This window comes from Enoplosus armatus, chromosome 19, assembly GCF_043641665.1.
Source record: "Enoplosus armatus isolate fEnoArm2 chromosome 19, fEnoArm2.hap1, whole genome shotgun sequence".
Taxonomy (NCBI): domain Eukaryota; kingdom Metazoa; phylum Chordata; class Actinopteri; order Centrarchiformes; family Enoplosidae; genus Enoplosus; species Enoplosus armatus.
The window spans coordinates 9,282,370-9,302,477 of NC_092198.1; the positions used below are offsets into that span (position 1 = coordinate 9,282,370).

At 43.2% G+C, this 20,108-nt stretch overlaps 2 protein-coding genes across 2 annotated transcripts in view; one reads left to right on the forward strand and one right to left on the reverse strand.

Annotated features, from left to right (window-relative positions):
* Positions 1-821: 821 nt before the first annotated feature.
* chac1 (ChaC, cation transport regulator homolog 1 (E. coli)) lies at positions 822-2,632 on the forward strand. The gene is made up of 3 exons (XM_070925600.1): positions 822-1,451; positions 1,597-1,632; positions 1,765-2,632. The coding sequence occupies exons 1-3, from the start codon at positions 1,281-1,283 to the stop codon at positions 2,146-2,148; spliced, it is 591 nt and encodes a 196-aa protein (XP_070781701.1). The 5' UTR covers positions 822-1,280; the 3' UTR covers positions 2,149-2,632.
* Positions 2,633-4,330: 1,698 nt separating this feature from the next.
* The window catches only part of ino80 (INO80 complex ATPase subunit), a 34,152-nt gene continuing 18,374 nt past the window's right edge, over positions 4,331-20,108 (reverse strand). Inside the window, exons 26-35 of the mRNA XM_070925519.1 lie at positions 16,793-16,920; positions 12,435-12,529; positions 11,761-11,833; positions 11,077-11,235; positions 10,842-10,944; positions 10,652-10,740; positions 9,665-9,820; positions 9,065-9,236; positions 7,049-7,264; positions 4,331-6,017 (exon numbers count right to left, since the gene is read on the reverse strand). Of these exons, the coding sequence (XP_070781620.1) occupies positions 5,809-6,017; positions 7,049-7,264; positions 9,065-9,236; positions 9,665-9,820; positions 10,652-10,740; positions 10,842-10,944; positions 11,077-11,235; positions 11,761-11,833; positions 12,435-12,529; positions 16,793-16,920 (1,400 nt within the window). The 3' untranslated portion in view covers positions 4,331-5,808. The remainder of the gene's footprint in view (positions 6,018-7,048; positions 7,265-9,064; positions 9,237-9,664; positions 9,821-10,651; positions 10,741-10,841; positions 10,945-11,076; positions 11,236-11,760; positions 11,834-12,434; positions 12,530-16,792; positions 16,921-20,108) is intronic.

The window sequence follows — 20,108 nt, forward strand, 5'->3', positions numbered from 1 at the left end:
TGTCAAAATGACCCTACCTGCTCGAAGTGTCTACAAAAACAAACCTGTGATTATACACAACACAGCAAATTTGAAAAGAAAAGTACCTGTCCACCTCCCTTCAACACGTTTTTCTGCCTGGTTCCAGAGGGCTGATCCTCAGTGACCTTTGTCTTGCCATTGGATCTTTAGGCTGTGGGACTGAATCACAGCCCTCACTTGTCCCAGCTCATTTAAACATCCATGTAGGGTGCTTATTAACTCACATGTCAAGAGTGATTTCCATCCATACTGTGTTCAGGTCATTCCCCTAGGCAGAATGATTTATATAATTTGTGTTATGTTTAACTTCATGTAATGTTATATTGTTTCCTTTGTGGCATATCTTGTGAAATAAAACACATTGCCTTATTTAGGCCTCTCTCTCTCCCAGGTCAAGCCTGATGCAACGTCTTGGAATGTTGCCTGGTTGCTACTATAGCCCTGAAATGCTGTGGGAAGTTGCATCAGCCAGATCAAGTCTGAACCATATGGAAATATATTCAGAGACTGACAACACAGGCGACCAATCAGAAATTGAATCAGTTGGAGTTACAGTTCATCGGCCAATCACGTTGAAAGATGGCTGCGCGTCTCAAGTCAAATGTGAGCCAATAGGGTAACCGGTTTGGTTTAATGTCCCGCCTTGTTCGGCGCACCGACATGTGATTTGGTAAAATGGGATCGAGAACAAGTCTTCCTTACATATTATTGGTTAAAAGCTCTGGCATGGAATCGCCCAGCTGCTCTGGACTATATAAATACGTGAGCGCCTCTGCGCCATGTTATCGGGGAAACGCTTAAAATCACCGCAGCTGCTTGGCCCGGGAGAAGATTAACAGCGACGCGTTTGAAAAGGCCAACATCACTAAATCAAACCTCGATCTTTTCATTCGTTAGCTTTAAATTAGTAGTGTCACCGGCCAGCGAATCAGCTGGCCAAAGCGGTTTTTGTTTTTTTCCCCGTCGACTAGAAGGCCAAAGCGGCTGCCATGGATTTTTAAGGCATAATGCGGCACCTCTAATGCAACGGCAATGCATAGTGCAAGGCAAAATCAAGTGCGAAATTCCATCTTCGCAACTGCCAAGCAGTTGGGCTCAAATACCGTCCGCGGTATACCTGCGAGTCAGCCGGTACCACTGCTCCTGGACCGGAGGAAGCTAACGCTAGCTAGCTAGTCACCTTAGCTAGTCGCATCGAATTTGAACGAGTGATCCATCGATTCATCCGAACGTCGTCAACACTAAAGTTATCGATCAAAATGAAGCCTCAAGACATCGTCGCCGGGAAGACCAGCCTGTGGATCTTCGGGTACGGGTCACTGGTGTGGAAGCCTGACTTCAAGTATAAGAGGAGAGAGGTCGGTCACATTCAAGGCTACAAGAGACGATTCTGGCACGGAGACAACTTCCATCGCGGGAACGACAAGTTGGTAAGATGCTTAATGTTTGTGCTTACTTTGTTTGTCAGTTTGCTTGTGTTGGCACGTTGACTCGCTGCTGTTTGTGAACTGCGTGGCTCTCACTGCACCAGGCGTTGTCCATGACGTGACCCCATTTCTCTTCCTCTCCTTGCAGCCCGGAAGAGTGGTGACGCTGATCGAAGATGATGACGTAAGTGGAAAGCCCTACATCCTATTGGTTTGCCAGTGATGCTGTAGAAACTGCAGTGGAGTTTCCAGGCTTAAGAAACTTCAGTGTAACCCCCACTTTGCACTAACGTCACATGTTTTCCTCCCCTCACAGGCGAGCACTTGGGGCGTGGCGTTTGAGGTGACAGGCTCTCAAGTCGAGGAGTCCCTGAAGTACCTCAACGTGCGCGAAACGGTCTGTGGTGGCTACATCACCAAGATGGTGGATTTCTTCCCTGAGGGGGAGAACCAGTCCCCGGTTCAGGCGCTGGTGTACATCGCCACCGCAGCCAACCCCCTGTACCTGGGGCCTGCCAGCCCGGAGGAGATCGGCGTCCAGATCGCTGTGTGCACAGGGAAGACGGGCCACAACCTGGAGTATCTGCTCCAGCTGGCCAAGTTCATGAGGAGCAGCTGCCCGCACGTGGAGGACCACCACCTGTTCTCCATCGAGGCGGCAGCACTGACCATGGCGTCCTATCTGTTAGCAGCCCAGTAACTCGTACCCTCTGTCACTAGCTTATATAGTGGATGAATACACTACACATGAGGCTTTTCACCTGTCATGCAGTCAACATATGTTTTATGTTAAGTCTAACTTCACTTGAATCCATTGAATGCTACCGATGTAATAACAAAAGGGAAGTATGCTATTAAGTGTAGCACGTTAACATTGTAAAGTTAAACCTGGTGCATGTTTGTACATTTACAAAATGTATGATCCCTTTATTGTTCATGACTGAAAATGTCTGTGCATTCATGTTTTTTATTTATTTATTTGCACAGTTCAGATTCCATCCAGTCCATTCAGACGGTATAGCATTTAATTGTGGTAGTTGAACCAGTTTGCAATTCACCAAAATGGCTGCTGTGATGTGTTTTTGAAGGGTTACACCTGTTTTTTTTTTTTTTTTTAAAAAGTGGCTTGTGGCAACTTTTCCATCCAGTTTAAAGGCAATCATGAATAAAACATTTTAAGAACTCTTCTGTTTGTGCCTCACTGTAATGCTGATGTGGGATAAGTTTTCTTCAGAACATGTACGTTCCAAACTTGGTGCCAGCCAACGTGCATTTGTGTATTTGCATGTAGTTCACAGCTTTGGATCACACGAGCAAAAATAAGGCCTTTAAAAATAATTTGAATTAAACTGTTAAGGAAAAATCACTCCTGTTGAAACTGTTCACACCACACATCAACACCAAAATCATTACCTCTGAGGGAGACTAATTTGTTTCAATGGTCACAAGCTAAAAAGGCTGAAACCACGGACACAAATATTATTATATAGGGATATGTCAACTGCATATGCACATGCCACATTTGACAACCATACAAAGCCTGAGACTTGTTCCAAGAAGCACATTTACTGAGTTAGTTAGATGGATAACTTTCCTGAGTAAAACCTGGAACAGGTCATTTCTTTTTTTTTAGTCCTTGGTCCAGATTTGACTGGGTTGCAGAATGTACTCAGCAGCTTTATCCAGATAACTCGTAAACCTGCCTTTTGGAACACCACACACATACAGTATACAAACATACATTGGACACTCCCAAACATTGGCTGGAGCAGCTTGTACCTTGGATGTGTTTCAAGTCAAGAGTCTATCTAGGTGCAGAGGCTTATATAATCACTGGCCGAGACCAGCCCAGACCTGGAAGTCCTGTGTTTACAGTCTGCTCCGTGGTCATGTCAGAGTGCAGCAGGAAGAACATGCTGCTGAGGTGCTCATTGAGATGAAATCTTACTGGCCCCGCACCAAACCATGTGAAAATATACTCATGAATTCAGGTGCACTTCAGAGTATTGACCCCTCACACCATGGCAAACCACAAAATGTCGACTACAGTGCCTTGATTTGGTTGTTTCTGTACGGTTTATTCAGGCCAGGACTTCATTATAAACGATGTATTTGTTAATGGGTCAGTTCACCCAAATTACAAAATAAACCCCCATCTTTCACACAAACTCATAGTGCTATTGAGCCAGATAGCTTCAGTTTTAGGTACCGGGGTTTTAAATATCTGCCTTTGAGATTTCCACCTCGATCCTCAATATAATTAATGGGGGAGAATGAAATGTAATTTGTCCTGCTCAAAGCACTAAACAAATTTGGAAAACTAAGCAGCAACATGTCTTTCCAAAAACAATGTCCCAATTACTGAGGTCTCACTGCAAATGGTTTTCACAGGGACTATTTCTTCAATAGAAAGTAGATCCAATGAAAACTGCCCTCAGCGAGGTCTGTAGATTATCCCGAGTGACGGGGACATTGTTTCTGGAAAGACTACAGTTGAGTTTAAATGTAATATTTGAATGCTTTGAGCAAGACCTGTGGGTGTACAGGGAGGGCTTCCAAATGAAATCTTATTTTTGAATGCTGTCTAATATAGAGAGAACTGTGTGTAGTATTTTGTGTGATTTCAAAATGTAAACTGAATACAAAGTGATGTGGTTGTAGTTTACAGACTTGGTGAAGACATTTGGAACGACCTTCAAGTTTCAGTGACTGTATCTCAGGTTCTTAATCTAAGATTGCAGGTGTATTGGATGTCAGGACAAACAGAAACAGAACATGAGAAGACTTTGCAGGATAGTTGCCACAAAGACCACAAAATGAGGGTTTCAATACAAGTATCATGAACCCCAAAAACATAAAAGAATTCAAAATGAGCAAAGAGACTGATTCAACACTCTTTTATTTTCAGTTGGCTCCTCCTGTTAGTAAAATGGCAGACGCATTTCTTCATATGTACACATGACCTATAAAAATAGACAGGCAAATGAGGGAAAAGCCAGAGGAAATGTCGTTCTCATCATTATGTACATCAATATAGAACATACTTTAATCACACTATTAACACAAAAACAAACAAACCTATAACAGATGTGGTGCTCAACTTAGGACACTGATGCAAACCTTTTTTTCCTTCCCCTAAAACATCAAATGACATCAAAGAGAACCACAGACTCCTCATCTCACACACACACACACACACACACACACACACACAAACCCCCCCCCAATTTCTATAAAATAAAAATTGCTTCAGTACAAATTTACACTGTTTTACAGGTGAATATCCCATTCGCAATTATCACGAATTGCCCATTTTTAACATAACTCAAATAACTTAAATATTAGACAACCAAATAATCGGAGTGAATTCATAAATTTACTGTTAGCAGCGTTGCCGGATCAACCAGTACCCCTCATTTTGGAATATCATTTTTACATCATTCATTCATTTTTCCCCATCGGACAAAAAAAAATATAAATCGATTTTCATTTCAGTCTGTACGGGAATACATTTTATGGACAAAACATTTTTCAAAATGCTAAGACCTGCCATGTTGGTATGGGTAATCACATCTTTATTACAAAAATAAGAGCTTTAGTAGAAAAGCTGTAGACATATTGTTTAAAGTGTGGGTTGGTAAGGTATGGGTTCACATTAAACTCTGTGAAATGCAGAATCGTCCACCAGTTGGAACTGAGCATATCTACAGAACAATTAAATAACCTAATGTACATGTGTGAGGATCAATAGCGACCGACAAATGGAAGACGTGGCTCAGTGCATTTGACAGAAACTCCTTTGCCCCGCAACCTCAGCAAAAACACAAGGATTTGAAAGCCCTTTACGCTACATGTGTGGGTTCTTTGTTGTAACATCCCAGCTAGGTAGCCAATCAAACGAGTTTCCTGTCATGAGTAGAAAAGTACGGTTTGTCTCCTCAAAAAACACTTGGAAATGCTCTTGTCACAACGCAAAACAAAAAAATACTCAAGGCAGACTTTTGTCCACTGACTCGGACACATTAAAGTAAAAGTGAACCAAGAAATGTGGAGGCTGGTAGGGACTGTACCTTCAAATGACGTCTGTGTGTGTGTGGGTGTGTGTGTGTAGGTGTGAAAAGGGTCCTTTTAGTTGCTGAGCCAGCAGACAGCATGGTCCTCCACGTAGTGAGCCTCAATTACTATATATATATATATATATATATATATATATATACTGTATTCCCTATTTATTAGTCTAGTCGTAGGGCGTCTGAAGGGATCACAGTGAGAGTAGGTCAGTTATCTGTGTGTGTGTGTGTGTGTTCCATACTGAGACAGTTGTTTGTGTGTGAGGGCACATTCATGTGTGTACAGTGCATTATCGAGCCCCAGGACCACCGGGGCCCTTGCCCTTCCTGACTGCACCGTGGCTGCTGTGGTGGTGGCTGTGGGCCAGCTGTTTGTTGGGGCTCACGGCAGAGGAGCCTCCTTTGGCCTGGGGAGAGGAGCTTCTGCTGGGGTTGAATGCGGGGCTGGTGCCAGACCGGCCCAGGGAAGGCTGCAAGGGGCTGGACGCAGAGAGGCCTGCTGGGAGGAGGGACAGACATCGGCATGGTTACTCTCTAATGAAGCTAGCAGTGTGTCCCAGTGTGTCCCAGTTCAATACTGCATGCAATTGTGTACAATATATGAGACCGTAAATTGTCAAATAGTGGCCTTTATTTACCTCAGCAACGAAGAGAACCAGGCCTGTACTGATAATCTCCCCTGGTCCTCAGCTAATGCAAACTCAAAACTTGATACTTTCAGTATTATGTCATATTTCCACAGCACTAATTCCATCAGTACAGCATGAGTAATGTCAGGCTTCTTTGCCTTTTTCCCCCGAATGATGTTAGGCTACCATGAATGAAACTCAACACGTCCTCCAGATCACATTAAAAGTATTGCAGCCTTCCCTTCTATAGGAAGGCTTTTAATGTGAAAAAAACATCAGGAGGCGTTGAGTTTTGTTGACAGTAGCTTAGCGTCGACCAGAAGCGCAGCAAAGAAGGAACAAGTAGAATTTGTATAAAGTATGAGTATGAAAACATTATATCTGTTAAAAACTCAGAGCAGCAGCAGTGGTGAGTATAACACGACTGTTTTTGTACTGTGTGAGCTGTAGGCTACAGTTCTTTCCACCTCCCTTGATATATTTTATTTGAATACCAGCTTTTATGTGAGAATTTATGGTATGTATAGTAAAAAGTATAAAATGGTTAGGTATGGAGAGCATGTAGTATTGAATTTGGACACAGCGCTATGTAGTTGACAAACACTGTTAGCTAACAAAGCCCTGCCCTTTCTCTCCAGTTGTTTTTAGTGAAGCAAGGCTTAGTTTAGCCTGTTTTTATTACAGTTAGAGGCAAAATGTGTTTATCTGAAAACACCCAAAATGTGAAACAATGGAGAAGAACACTTGAAACCAGGCTAAGGAGAAGTCATTCCTTCTACCGAAGTCAACAGCCATCAGAGATGTTTGACCAACAAATGTGCTAACATGTAAATTAAGGACATATAGAAGCATGTAAGTTCTTCCTTTTTGATTGCCGTGCAGACGAGCAACATTCACAAACCTTTAGACACACTGTAACCATAAGCAGCATAAGCTGCTGCAGATGCAGCTGCCGCACCAGCCATCGCTCCTGCCATAGCTGCCGCACTGCCCGCTGTCGACTTGCGCCCACGTCCTTTCCCGCCAGACTTAGCCCCGCCTCCTGATCCCTTGGGTCGCCCACGACTCCGCCCGGACCTGCCTCTGCCGGGGCTGATGGTGTCCGAGGCTGAAACACCTGAAGACGGAAGGCAAAACTAAAATCAGAAAAATGTATTTCTGCTATTCCTTTTTATAATTTGCTTTGGTACAAGGAAGTATGGATATCCACTTATTTGAATACATACAGACATAAACACATTATAGTCAGATAGAGAAATCAAGTTAGGGAGGAAAACACAGCATTGTAAGAGAGATGTTCTGTCTGGCTTGGCTTTTAACCCAGTCCTTCAAAGATACTGAAAGGATGAATATAGTATGTAATATAAAATAATTATTACTTAATCATTAATCATTCCACATCATTACCCTAAGTACAGGTTCAAGCGAAAACTGGAATATTGCTCTCATTTTCCATACGGTTTGCAAAATCGAGCCAATGTCTGCCTAATCCTTCCAGTACCTTCTCCCCCTCTTTTTGACTCCCCACTCTCTGCACTGGTCGGTGCATGTTTCCATCCAGACATTGTGGTATACAACCATTCTCTGGGGGGGAGATGAGCCTATCCTATCACTAACACCCAAGCACAGATGAGAAAAACAAATCCCTCACCCTTACTCTCCCTTCAGGCTTTAATCTCACTCTTCCTCCTTTTTCACTCACTTGTCCAAGTTCACCAATTGCTCCCTCATTCCAACCTTCATTCTGTCTCTCAAACCTTTCATTATAACGTCATTCACTTCTTTGAAAACACCAACTTTCTCCCAGCTCACGGGGCCTTTTTAGCAGCGGCCATTAATAATCTCTCTGGCAGGAGCCTCTTAGCATGGCGGCAAAAATCCCAAATGGGTTTCAATGAAGCAGCATGTATTTAGGAGGGATTACCTTATTGCAACGCATCCAAAGTACAAATATACTGTACAAGCAATACAAACTATAGGCTCACTATCTATCTGGATCCCATAGAACGGAACATACTGAAACATTGCAGCCAAGACAAAATAAAACCCTCATAAATCTAAATAATCAGCTGCATAATATTTATGAGGTAATAGACTACTTGTCTCAATGGAAGCAAGCCCATGAAAACACAAGTCCTGATAGTGAAGGGAACATAACAAGCCGGACTTCTGTGCGCAGTAATGACCTTCATGTGCTTTTCCAACATCGTTCTAACATGATAATGCAGTCTCATAGATAACGCAGGTTAGCTTTTATTTGGCACATGTGGAGCTTTCAGAATGAAGGGCAGCAGCATGTAGCAAGATTATCTGACATTACCATCACATATGAACATTTAGACAGTGTGCGCCATAACACTTGTGTTAGAGGATAAAACGAATGTCCCTGTTTTATGTACATTATGTACATTACATTCTCAATATTTATTAATACAGATGCAATAACATGTAAGCTGCATTTTATTGTTATAGTAGTAGAGGAGTAAAAAGTACAATATATCCCTCTGAAATGTGGTGGAGTAGTATAAAGCTGCATAAAATGGATATACCCAATACAAGTACCTCAAAATAGTACTTAAGTGCTTTACTTGAGTAACTGTGCTTTCCACCAGCGTTGACTATTTTCATGACAGAAATCAAAAGATTTGACACCAATAAGGCAATAGGATATACCAAATATTGGTGCTATTCAGGAGATCCATAAGGCAGGATAAGATTTAATTTCACGTTAGGGTTAGGGTTAGGAAGCAATGGCTGAAGTAAAATCAGGTCCAACATATTTCAGGGAACACTGACAAAACAACATCCCATTTTCAATCATTCCAGTACAATCCTGAATGAGGTACTATACAGTATATCGGTCCACTCACTCAAACGTCAAGGTCAAATGTCGACTAAAACGTATTTGCTCTCTCACCGTTCATGTTGTCGGAGACTGATTCAGACACAGAGGAGGGGGAGTTGGTGGCACGAGACTGCGGTGCGGAGGACACCGGATCGTCCACGATGACCAGCATGTCGCTGCTGCTCTCGTCTGCGTCGGCGTCCGGGGGTAGCGAGCCGGGCTGTAGCTCGCTGCTCAGGGAGATCTGGCCGTGCACGGGAACACACACAGACATACACACAGGCTGGGGGTCAGCACCACGGGGAACAAGGGGAACCGGGCCGGTACAGCAAAGGGAAACAATCGAGGAATAAAGTAAGGAACAGCGAGGAGAAGGAAGGATGGAATAGATAGGATATGGAAAGTAAAAAATTTAGAAGGAAGGAATTGAGAGAGGAAAGCAAAAATGACGGAAGGATAGAATGAAAGAAGAACACATGGAAAGAGAGGAATCAATAACCAAAAAGAGGAGTAGATATTAAGAGGAGACAGTTTGTGGATTCATGCCAAAGTTCGCTGATGGAGCAGCCTTTACCATCCTCTGTAACATAAATCAGTCATACACAGTATTTCCCTCCACCACCACCTTCACTTTGATAAAAGGACACTCACTCCCTTCTGTTTTTTCCTCACCTCACTAAAGGGACTGGGCATGGCCGAGTCCATCTCCACGCTGATGAAGGAGTCGTCTCCGTCTGCAGAGAGGTTGGAGTTGTCTGCTGAGGGCGCATGAGAGATGACCAGGTTCACCTCCTTTTTCCTCTTGCTCTCTGACTCCTCATTCTTCTTCTGCAGGAAAGAAAGAGAAAGGGGGGAGCAGAAGAGGGTTGAGGGAACAGGTTAGTCTCCTTTAGCCTCCCCTTCAAGGCCTAAGGGCGTCTATGTCGAGTGTTCAGTTGGTTGGCCTGTCCGTCTGAGTCAAGAGTGAGATAACTCAACGAGCACGGGCCAGATTGTCATGAAACCTGGTATGGATACGGTCCCCAGAGGATGACATCTAATGGTTTTGGTGACCCCCCTGACCTCACATGTAGCACTACTTAAATCCATGACAAGGTATCTCAAACAAATCGTTGGATTTCCATTAATTTTACTCTTGATATTTGTGGTCCCCAGAGAACAAATCCTAATCTTTGGTGACTCTCTGATGTTTTCTCTAGCTTCACCATCAGGTCAAACTCTACACTAGAAATATTTAAATCCCTTCTCGTCAGATTGCAATTATATTTGGTGAGAAAATGCATGCTCCCTGGAGGATGAACCCTTTCCATTTTGGACACCATCAGGCCAAAATGTCTACTTTGCATGCATGATATTTCATAATCTAATATGGAGATCATCGTGAGGATGAACCCTTTCCATTTGAACGACCCCCTGGTCTCTCCTCGGAACAAAATGAACATGTTTGGAGTCAGGGCTGGAAGAAGGTGTTTATGCAGTGCTCTGTTTCTTCCTCCAATACCTCATTCCTTCCCTTCTCACCTCATTACTTATTTTACATCCCACATTTGTCCTTTCCTTCCTTTTTTTATTCAACATATCCTTCTCTGTACTCAACCAAACATGCAACTGCAGACTGAGCTGACGTTTGAGGCTCGGGCTGGTCACGATGTACTGTACCTTCTCGGCGTACTTCTCCCTCTTTCTCTTGCGCTCTTTCACCTTGCTGCTCTCCTCCTGCTGCCTCTTCTCCTCCTGTCTCTGACGCACTACAGGAGAAGACACAATGTATTTTATCAAAAAATCGTCCTTTCAAGCTTTTGAGCTAAGACAGCGTAATTAAGTGAAGACAAAGATGTGTCACTCTCACATTTATTCTCCAGCTCATCATCTTCCAGTAGCAGGCTGACCACCTCTTTGGGTTTGAGTGTGTCTGGTTTGAAGTTGCCCCCCGAGATCACCACCCTTTGTATCTTATTACACAAGAACAATAAAGCATTAATCACCTCTGTAATTAATTCATATTTGCAGTATGACTGTCAAAGCACTGTCACTCTATCACTTGTGTTGTTTATTTATTGATATGTCATGCATGTATCTCAGACCTCGCTTTTTTCCTTGGCCCGCTGCAGGATCCTCTCCTCGATGGTACCCTGACAGATGAGGCGGTAGACGGTGACCTGCTTGGTCTGACCCAGCCTGTGAGCTCTGTCCATGGCCTGCTGGTCCACTGTGGGGTTCCAGTCACTGTCATAGAAGATAACCTGGAGGAAAACAACAAAAAAAAAGAACTTTTATTTTTCTACAACAAGAGAAGAGAAGAGAGAAGTTTTTAATCCTGCCGTATTGTTATTGGTTCAATTTGTGTGATGACACGATGCAGACACTAATTACAGGGATGTGTTATCCCAAGTGAACTGGCCTTTAACATGACAGATGTCCTGAGTTAACAGTCACTTCAAACTCATTGTCATGAAAGCTAATCCCACTTAAACGTGGCTATAGAGACACAAAGGGAGATTATGCTGAGAGATGTTGATAAACGGAGACAGGTCATTTATATATGCATGTACACACACATCCATACTATACTGTAATTATGTCAACATATTATTAATTAAGCCAAAACACTGGTCGTCCCAAACTATCTAGACTACTTTCTGACCTTAAAAACACATGGCAGAGAATGTACACTGCACTGGCTTTTGAGACATTTCGGAAACATTAGCGCTGTTTAAGTTTTGATATTGTATCAGTGAAGTGTTTCCTCCAGTGTGTCCGTGACTCACAGTGTCGGCAGCAGTCAGGTTAATGCCGAGCCCTCCGGCCCTTGTGCTCAGCAGAAAGACAAAGATATCCGTCCTGCAGGGGCAGTGGGGGTGGAGTGGAGGAGGGGGACGGAGAGGGAGAGAAATTGAAAGATATCATTTACAACAGCACAGCACAAATGTCCATATACAGTGTTATGGAGAAATTAAGTTACAAGTTAAGAACCATTCTCAAAAACAGCAACACAAACTGGGCATGATTCCCAATGACATGCTATAGCCTGTTAAAACTTTGAGAGAAGAGAGGCATGCAAAATGAAACATGTATTTTATGCCAATGGTAGAGTGCCGCAAAATAAAACGGTTTCAATAAACCAGACTCTCCTCACCTACACCCCCCTACAACAAGAGCCAGAGTAACACCGGCGCCTCAGAGCTGCACACTAATGCAAACCAGAGCATGTAGGAAATACACACACACACACACACACACACACACACATATTTGGACGTACGCATGTAAGATTAAACTGTTCACTGATTGCTGCGATATACAAAAAGGCAGATTTAGAGTTAGTTATTGGCTGAAAGAGGTGTTTATTTTCATGCGCACACACACACACACACACACACACACACACACACACACACACACACACACACACACACTGTAGATCACATCTATCTTTACCCACCGGCTCTGGAAGTCAGCCACCATGTCTCTGCGTTCAGAAATCTTGGAGGATCCATCGAGGCGCATGTAGGTGTGCTTACGATAAACCATGTACTCCTGGAGAGACGGGGCGGAAGAATTAAGACAAACCGATAAGACAATCATGTGGTGTTGTACCCAGCCCCCCATTTATTCTTTTCTTTCCCAGAACTGGGTTTAGTACAGTTCCAGTTCAGCTGGATATTGGAAGATTTATGCTATAAAGTCAGAGAAGAAGAGTGAATATTTGCTCATTATCAAAAGATTTGCAGTTCTTACTTTTTAAACTGCTTTAATTAAACGAACTGGATCCAGTCCTGCATGGAGTTCATGGATAAGGTTTTTGAATTCATGAATTTGTGCAACTAAACCTTCCTGGATCACCTTCGCTACTGATTTTGCAACCAACAAACTCACAGACTCTTGTCATCCAAACTTGAAGAAACTGGAATCTTAAATTGTTTTTCTGAATTTAGCAAGTTCTCAAATATGCAGTCTTTCTCTGAGGAGCAGATAAGCCCTGCAGGTCTAAGTTCCAAGGGTCAAGAAATACCAGTTTTAGAATTTCTGTCTGACAGCAACTTTGTGTCCAAAATATCAAAATCCCACATTTCTTATGCGCATTTGCTGGAGTTGAAACCTCAATCCCAGCCCAGAGAGACATTGAGAAAGGCAGAATTTGATATGCTATCCCCCCGAATGTCTGCTAAGCTGTTCTGTGTAAGTGTGTGTGTTTGTGTGTGGGTGTTGGGTCCGATGGGAGGGGTTGTGAAGTGCAACAGCAGTGATGAGGTGATATGTTGAGCTCTCTTTAAGCACTGCCCTGAACCCTCGACCCTCCTCACTCAAACATGCCAGTGCCCCCTGAACCAATGAACCAGTCACAATTACTGGCACCTATCATAACTCATCTCTCACAATCATTACCAATGATAGCAATGATTTGACACTATGTTTTCTGTGACCCCCCAAACCCCTGTCATGACACTTGGGACCTCCTGCCCTCCTCTTTCTGTGTGTCTGGCTCTGTTCCCAACAACCCCATCTGCTCTGAGTGAACACTACATTAGGGACCATTAGCCCGGTGCTCACCAAACTGCTGCTGACCTTGTTGAATTTTGGGGTTTGATAGCTTGCCAGCAGGATGTTTCAGATAGTGTTGCTCTTACAGAAAGCCTTACTCAGCCTTCCTAATCTTAAAAGATTCATCTATGTCTAAATCATCAGAAAAAAACTTTCAGAAGATCAGCTAAGATCCCTCAGACTTGGACATCATCTGTTACAATCTCTGCCACCTCCAACGGCCATGTTTCAAAGCAAGTCCTGCTGTGGACTTTCTCCTAGAGTGCTGCCACACTGAAACCTACACCTCAACAGCTGGCAATTTTCTCTCATATTTTGTTTGAGTTGATGTTAATCATAAGTGACACTGCTTTATTTCTGCAGTTCTTCGTAGGTTTTGTAATGTGTTCTATTGCAAATGTTATAAATCAAGTTGAAGGTTCAGGTCGACCTTCAACTGGACAAAATGTTAATCTTATTCAACTAACTGTCAGCAGCTTATTGTGGATCATATATTCAGTAAAAAATGAATCTTAATGGTTGCGATATCTGACAAACATGAAATGATGTATGGGATGAGAGAGGCATAGTAGAACAGAAATTAGTTTAAAAGCATGATGAAAGTTCCTCTTTGCTGTCTCATATTTCTCTGCTCAAGTTGCATTTTTACTTTAAATCTGCAGAGTTGAAACTTGCGTGTGCATGAAAACCACCTCTCAAAAAGCAAGGAGTGGCAGCCAGGTTGTTCCCAAACAATAATGAGTCCCCAAAGTCAAGAAAAAAAACTCTCATAAGTACATGGTCACATTGTGTATTTATTGCAGCTCTTAGGTTGGAAACACAGTGTGCATGGTCGCAGTTTGTTCCCAACCCAGCAACCGCAAAAAACATGAAGGAGTGGCACTATTAATACATTTTAGCCAGTGAGCAGTGTAGATTGCCAACACTGTAACAGAAGTCTTCATTAGAGCTGAGTTGCAATTCACACCAGTATGTCATAACTGCCTTCAGTGCCATAATACATACAGTACCAACATATTCTACCAGCCCGACACTGGAAAAGCCATTAAAACTAGAGTCCCACAATGTTACAGGAGTGCAAAGCCAAATGGGCGGAGTACTCTTTTAAGTAATTTTATGCCACACACATGGACCTACAGTAGCTTCAGGGCCAGTCACATCAGTGAAGAACAGTGGCCCAGTTCAGACTATTGCAGGAACATGGACAAACACCAAACTCTCTACAACCCATGATTCCTACAGCATAGCTCTTCATTCGCTGTCACAGGTTACACTTTTTTATTAATTAATCATTTTTTTTATTTAAAAGTAGAAATATATAATGTAACAGTCAGAATGTATAATAAAATAATGAAAACCATGCCCATGCTTTGTATTGCACAATAGGTTACTGTATCCCATTTTTTGTTGGTTAATAATGAAAAAGAGGAACCGACAGGCACATTTAGTCAGAGCTGTATATCCGTAATCTGCATTCTTAGATAAAAATCTGCTGCTGATTTTCTGGCTGCGATACCAAAGAGACCATGTGGGCATTCCTGCCAGCACTGTAATCTAAGCTGCAGTACAGTAATGTGCCGTCTGAGCAGCCACAGAAACACAACTCAAGTAGGAGGGCAGTGACTTGGCGGTCCTACTCCACTATCGGCTGCTGCCAGGGAAAGCCAACAATGTTATTTTTCTTCAGGCCACCCGGATCTCGACGATCCATCACCCAACAGTGTGTTGTCACCAGGAGAACCGGCAGCCGACCGGCGACGAAAACAAGGACGCTAATGACAGAGATTAGCATCAGCCTCTCCTTCAGTCTTTCTCTTAGTCATAGTCTCATATTCAGGAAATCCACTCCATCTGCAGAACTTTTATCCGCAACCAATGCGAAAGATAATATGGTCTAGGAAAACTGAAGCCAGATTGGGATGAATATATGATTTAATTCATGGATCTCTTTAACCCATTAGTAGAGGAGATGCTGTCACAGCCTCCCATTACTATATGAGGTCACTACTGTAAAAAGGCCCTGTAATATTGCCTCATCAGACCTGGAAATCATAGCTTGGGAGGGACGACTACAGGTGGGGACAGGCGCTGAGAAGAACATTAATACAGAATGACTTGCCAGCATTATCTAAGCCATCTTGAGCGTTCTCACCATTGCTGTTTTCTTACGGCCTTAAACGCAAGACATTCCCACTGTTTTCCAGACACACAGGAAGACAGTCCTTAAGCACCTGGGCTGGGTCCATCTGCCATCAAAAGATTTGGCTGTGGAAACAGCTCCACAGTGTGTAAATGGGAAAGGAATTCCCAATGACATCATGCCAAAGGCCTTTGGCTCCATAGTGATGTTTGTAACAAATACGGAGGCAACAATAGAGCATTGCACTGAGGCTGTAGATACACGATTGCCGGCAGAATTGCTTTGCACTATTGTTTTCCGATGGAGAACGCAACGCACGTTTTTACATATGATTTGAACTTCAACCCCTGATTGCCCCTGACCTCCAAACAGATTACTGCTAACCAAGACGCTTAAACACAGAGAAAGAGTTTGACATAGTGGTTTTCTTCCGTCCTTATTCATAAATGACCTAAACGATACGATGATGTATCTGCATTGGCTCTGTGCCCATCCAAGCAGCTTAAAGCACTTATCCTGTGTAGATAAAAGTAATAAGAGCTGCGAGAAAACACCCTGGCGTTTCTCCTTTCTGGCTTTGTGTAATCTTTCCCCCCTCTGCCTCCTCAACTACCTTTGTCTTCAGTCTCTGCAGAATTTCTTTCTCGTCTAACCCAAAGGGCACTTGCCACTCCCATCTCCCCCTCCACCTCTCTTCTCTCCTCACTCCTTCCAGTCATCCCTCCCATCTGGCTGCCTCCCCTGCAGATGAGACCCCGCTAATTAGTCCTGACCTGTTAATTAGCCGTGTAATGAGTGCACTAACGAGGGACAGGCAGGCTGATTAGAGGTACTGGAGCTCGCCAGTGGAAGTGAACCAGTTAAACAACTGTCTTGGAACAACACGGATATATATGCAAATTACACATTAAAAGGTGTGTTTTTGGCTAACAAGATGTATCCCATTTTTAAAAAACAATTCTTGGTAGTTGGTACATGTGTGTCTGTGTGGAGTATTTAATTATGGCACAATTAAAACAAAATTATTTTTAAATGAATAATTAATTTCAGTTGAGCAAGAGTTTAGGAAACAAATCACAACAACTGTCCTGTGTGTGTGTGAGTGTGTGTGTTTATACCTCCAGCAGGTCTATCATGCGGGTCATTTGGGAGTAGATGAGGACTCTGTGTCCCTGGGCCTTTAGCCGACTCAACAGGATGTCCAAGGTGTGAAGCTTGCCGCTTTCTGTGATCAGACTCTCCTTATCTAAAAGGGGATGAGACAAAGAAGTGAAAACCTGGAACTACCTGGAAGGAGAGACTGATGCTTCCACTTTACTCTTCACACAGTCAGAATGTCCAGTACAAAATGTAAAAATGCCTTTTTGGAGGTTGTATTGCATATAATTTACCAGAAAGGACTTTCTCTTACAATCAACGATCAGAGCATGCCACTCTTTTCCCTTAATGCAAATAATTAGCGTAACATACATAATATCATAATGTAATACATCTGCTTACTGGCAGAATACAGAAAAGCAAACCAATCAATTCAGAAGTTATTAATTCTATCCTAATCAATACAAGTCTTCGATAAGACTGTATTCTCAAGGATAAAGACCCTTTCACCAGAGCGGATCAGCCCGGGGATCAGTCCTCCTAAATCTGTCCCTGATCTGGTGATTGTTTAAATAAAGCATGCGCCCTTATTGACTGGCGTGCTGATGAGAGCAGAGAGAGTGAGAAAGAGAATGAACGAGAGAGAGAGAACAAGAAAGAAAGAGAAATCATGAGAAAAAGTGATTTACACTCCATGTCGCACAATGGCACAAAAGATGAACAAACAGGGCTGGCAGTTGGTCTGGGTCACGCTGCTGCCAACAGCACATCAGGTGTTCTTCAGCCGTCAAATGATTGACCACAGAGAGCAAACGGGGAGCAATCTGACCCTGGGTCTGCTGCTGAAGTGGTTCCCTCCAAGTCCAGCAGATGAGGAATTAACGTCTTCTGACACAATGGCAGAATGAAAAAGGGATGGGGCCGCCATCGACCCAGTGACAGGCACACTATGGTGTTTGACCAAGGGGTCGTGACCCTGAGTGGGGAGAACCTAAGGCCAGGTCCAGGGTCAGGTGACGGGGTCGGGCCAGGGTTACAAGAGAGTCCCTATGGGAGAGTCAGGCTTGGCCGTCTTGCACTCGAGTTGGACACTTGTTCCCAAGCCCTTTTGTACAGTGAAATCCAGGGCTTATAAATATTTCCCAGTCTTATTTCCTTGCTTTGTCAATGTATTGTAACCAACCGCGTTAAAATCACATTCCATTCATCCAGAACACAAGGTCAGCAAATTTAAACTGAGGCTGTGATAATACATGCGTACGACAACGTCCTGCCACAGTATCTGTAAAAACCTGATATGGAACCATTGCTTAAGGACGACCACATGTGCTAAAGTATGCTTGATAATCCAACAAGACTCACAAAACCAACTGGATCTTTCTCCATTTTTAACCAGTACCATTCTATGCTAATGTGTACTCAGGCTGAACCCTGACCTGTGACCCTCTAGTATAGCCCCCCCAAAAGGTCAGGCCCTGTAGAGGTGTTAAAGAGGAACTAATAGAACAGATGAACAGGGGAAACACTCCGGGGAGGTATTGAGAACTCACCTACAGGTCACTCTGGTCACACAGTCCTAGAGCTCCTGGTGATGACAGGACGAGTTCTGAGTCAAAGTTATGTTTGTGTCTTTAATTTCACTTGTTTGGTTTTCCTGTAGACAGGTAGCGTACTGCGGGCAAAGTATATATGCTTTTCACTATTGTTGTCATTCCATGTTACATTCTCCTGGTGAGTAAAAAATAACTGAGAAGAATTGGGCTAAATTCTGAAACTCCAAAAAGGAAGATAGAGAGATGGAGAAAAGGGTAAAAGTACAAGAAATGGAGAAAGAGAAGGGACATAGGAGGATAATAAAAGATGAAGCAGATCCAGCTTAACTCCAGATTTATTGGAAGGTAGGCAGTTGTACATTGCTGTGACTCAATTCGGTGCGCACCAAGAGACCAGCACACCACAAATCCCTGAGATACACAAACTGTATCCTGCCATCAAAGGCCTGTAATTGACCTTGGCGTCAAGAAAGTGGATGAATTGAAAAGTAAAAAGGAAGAGAGAGTGAGACAGAGGATTAGACATGTGCGGGAAAAGGAAAAAGGTCCAGACAGAGAGGGATAGACAGACAGTGAAGGGGGTCTGTGGTGGCTCCGGCTACAGTGAGGCGGTATTAGCACGGTGGCGGCGGTGGTGTCGTGGTTAAGATGAGACGGGGCCTCCTCACCGCAGGTGCCAGTCTAACGAGGGCCGCTGCTCAGTCAAGGGCACCAACCGGCGCTGCGGGCCACACTGCCAACCACCCAGATGCAAACCACCACTTGGCAAAGATGCAAATGCTCATATAAGGCAATATTGCTCAACCCCTGCCACCAATCTGTTTCTGTTTAGCAGATTATACTTAAGCCTCCAGACTCCAATGTCATGTTTGAAGATGGGTTAAAGCCCCTATCTGAGGATTTCTGTGGCCAAACAGGACTAAATGTGGTATGTATTTAAACTAATTCATGAAGGGCATAAACTGTAAATCTGAAAATCCCATATTAAGCAGTTGGATACTATTATTCTTGTATGAAGAGACAAGTCAGTCAGGGTAATCCTTTTGTTTATGCCCGGATTATGAAGGCGACCATTAAAAGGAGAGCTGCTCTGTTCCTGCAGAAAGCCACCTTCTGATATTTGACTACACTGATGATAGCTCCTATATTTTGATCTCTGTGTACCAGCTGAGAGCTCCATCTGATCGCTAACATATTTGAAACTCGGTGGCTTTCAACCTACAGAGAGATTATAGGTACAAAACAAGATGCTAAATAATCAAAAGGAAAGCAGAGAAATACATTTCCAACAGAAATGACGAGACCGTTTGAAAAAAATCCAAACTGTGGCTTACAGAGAGAGGTGGCCGAGTTCAAAACATTTAGTGTGCATACAGAAAATCCCTCTTTCTAAATATCGCTGCCATACCCTATAAAGCCAAGCCAAGAAAATGAATAATTGCGATTTGGGAGGGCTTTCGTGGTCTGTCTCATTCCAACATAACACTTATGGCTTACATTATAAGCTACATGTGGCTGCCATAGGTCATAAATGTGAGCAAACTGGACGTAGTAACTGTGCATGTAACATGAATTGTGGAGGGCTTAGATGGATTAAAATGGATCTCTCTTTACATCTCGTCTACAACTCGTGTGGTGCTTTAAATGAATTGTTGTCAAGATTCGTTCAGTTAAAATTCAGTCAGACAAACAACAAAAGGAGGCTCAGATCACCTCACACAAATACCAAACAGCAGGACATTCGGGATGACAAATTTCTCTCTGCATACAAGAGTGGCAAAAT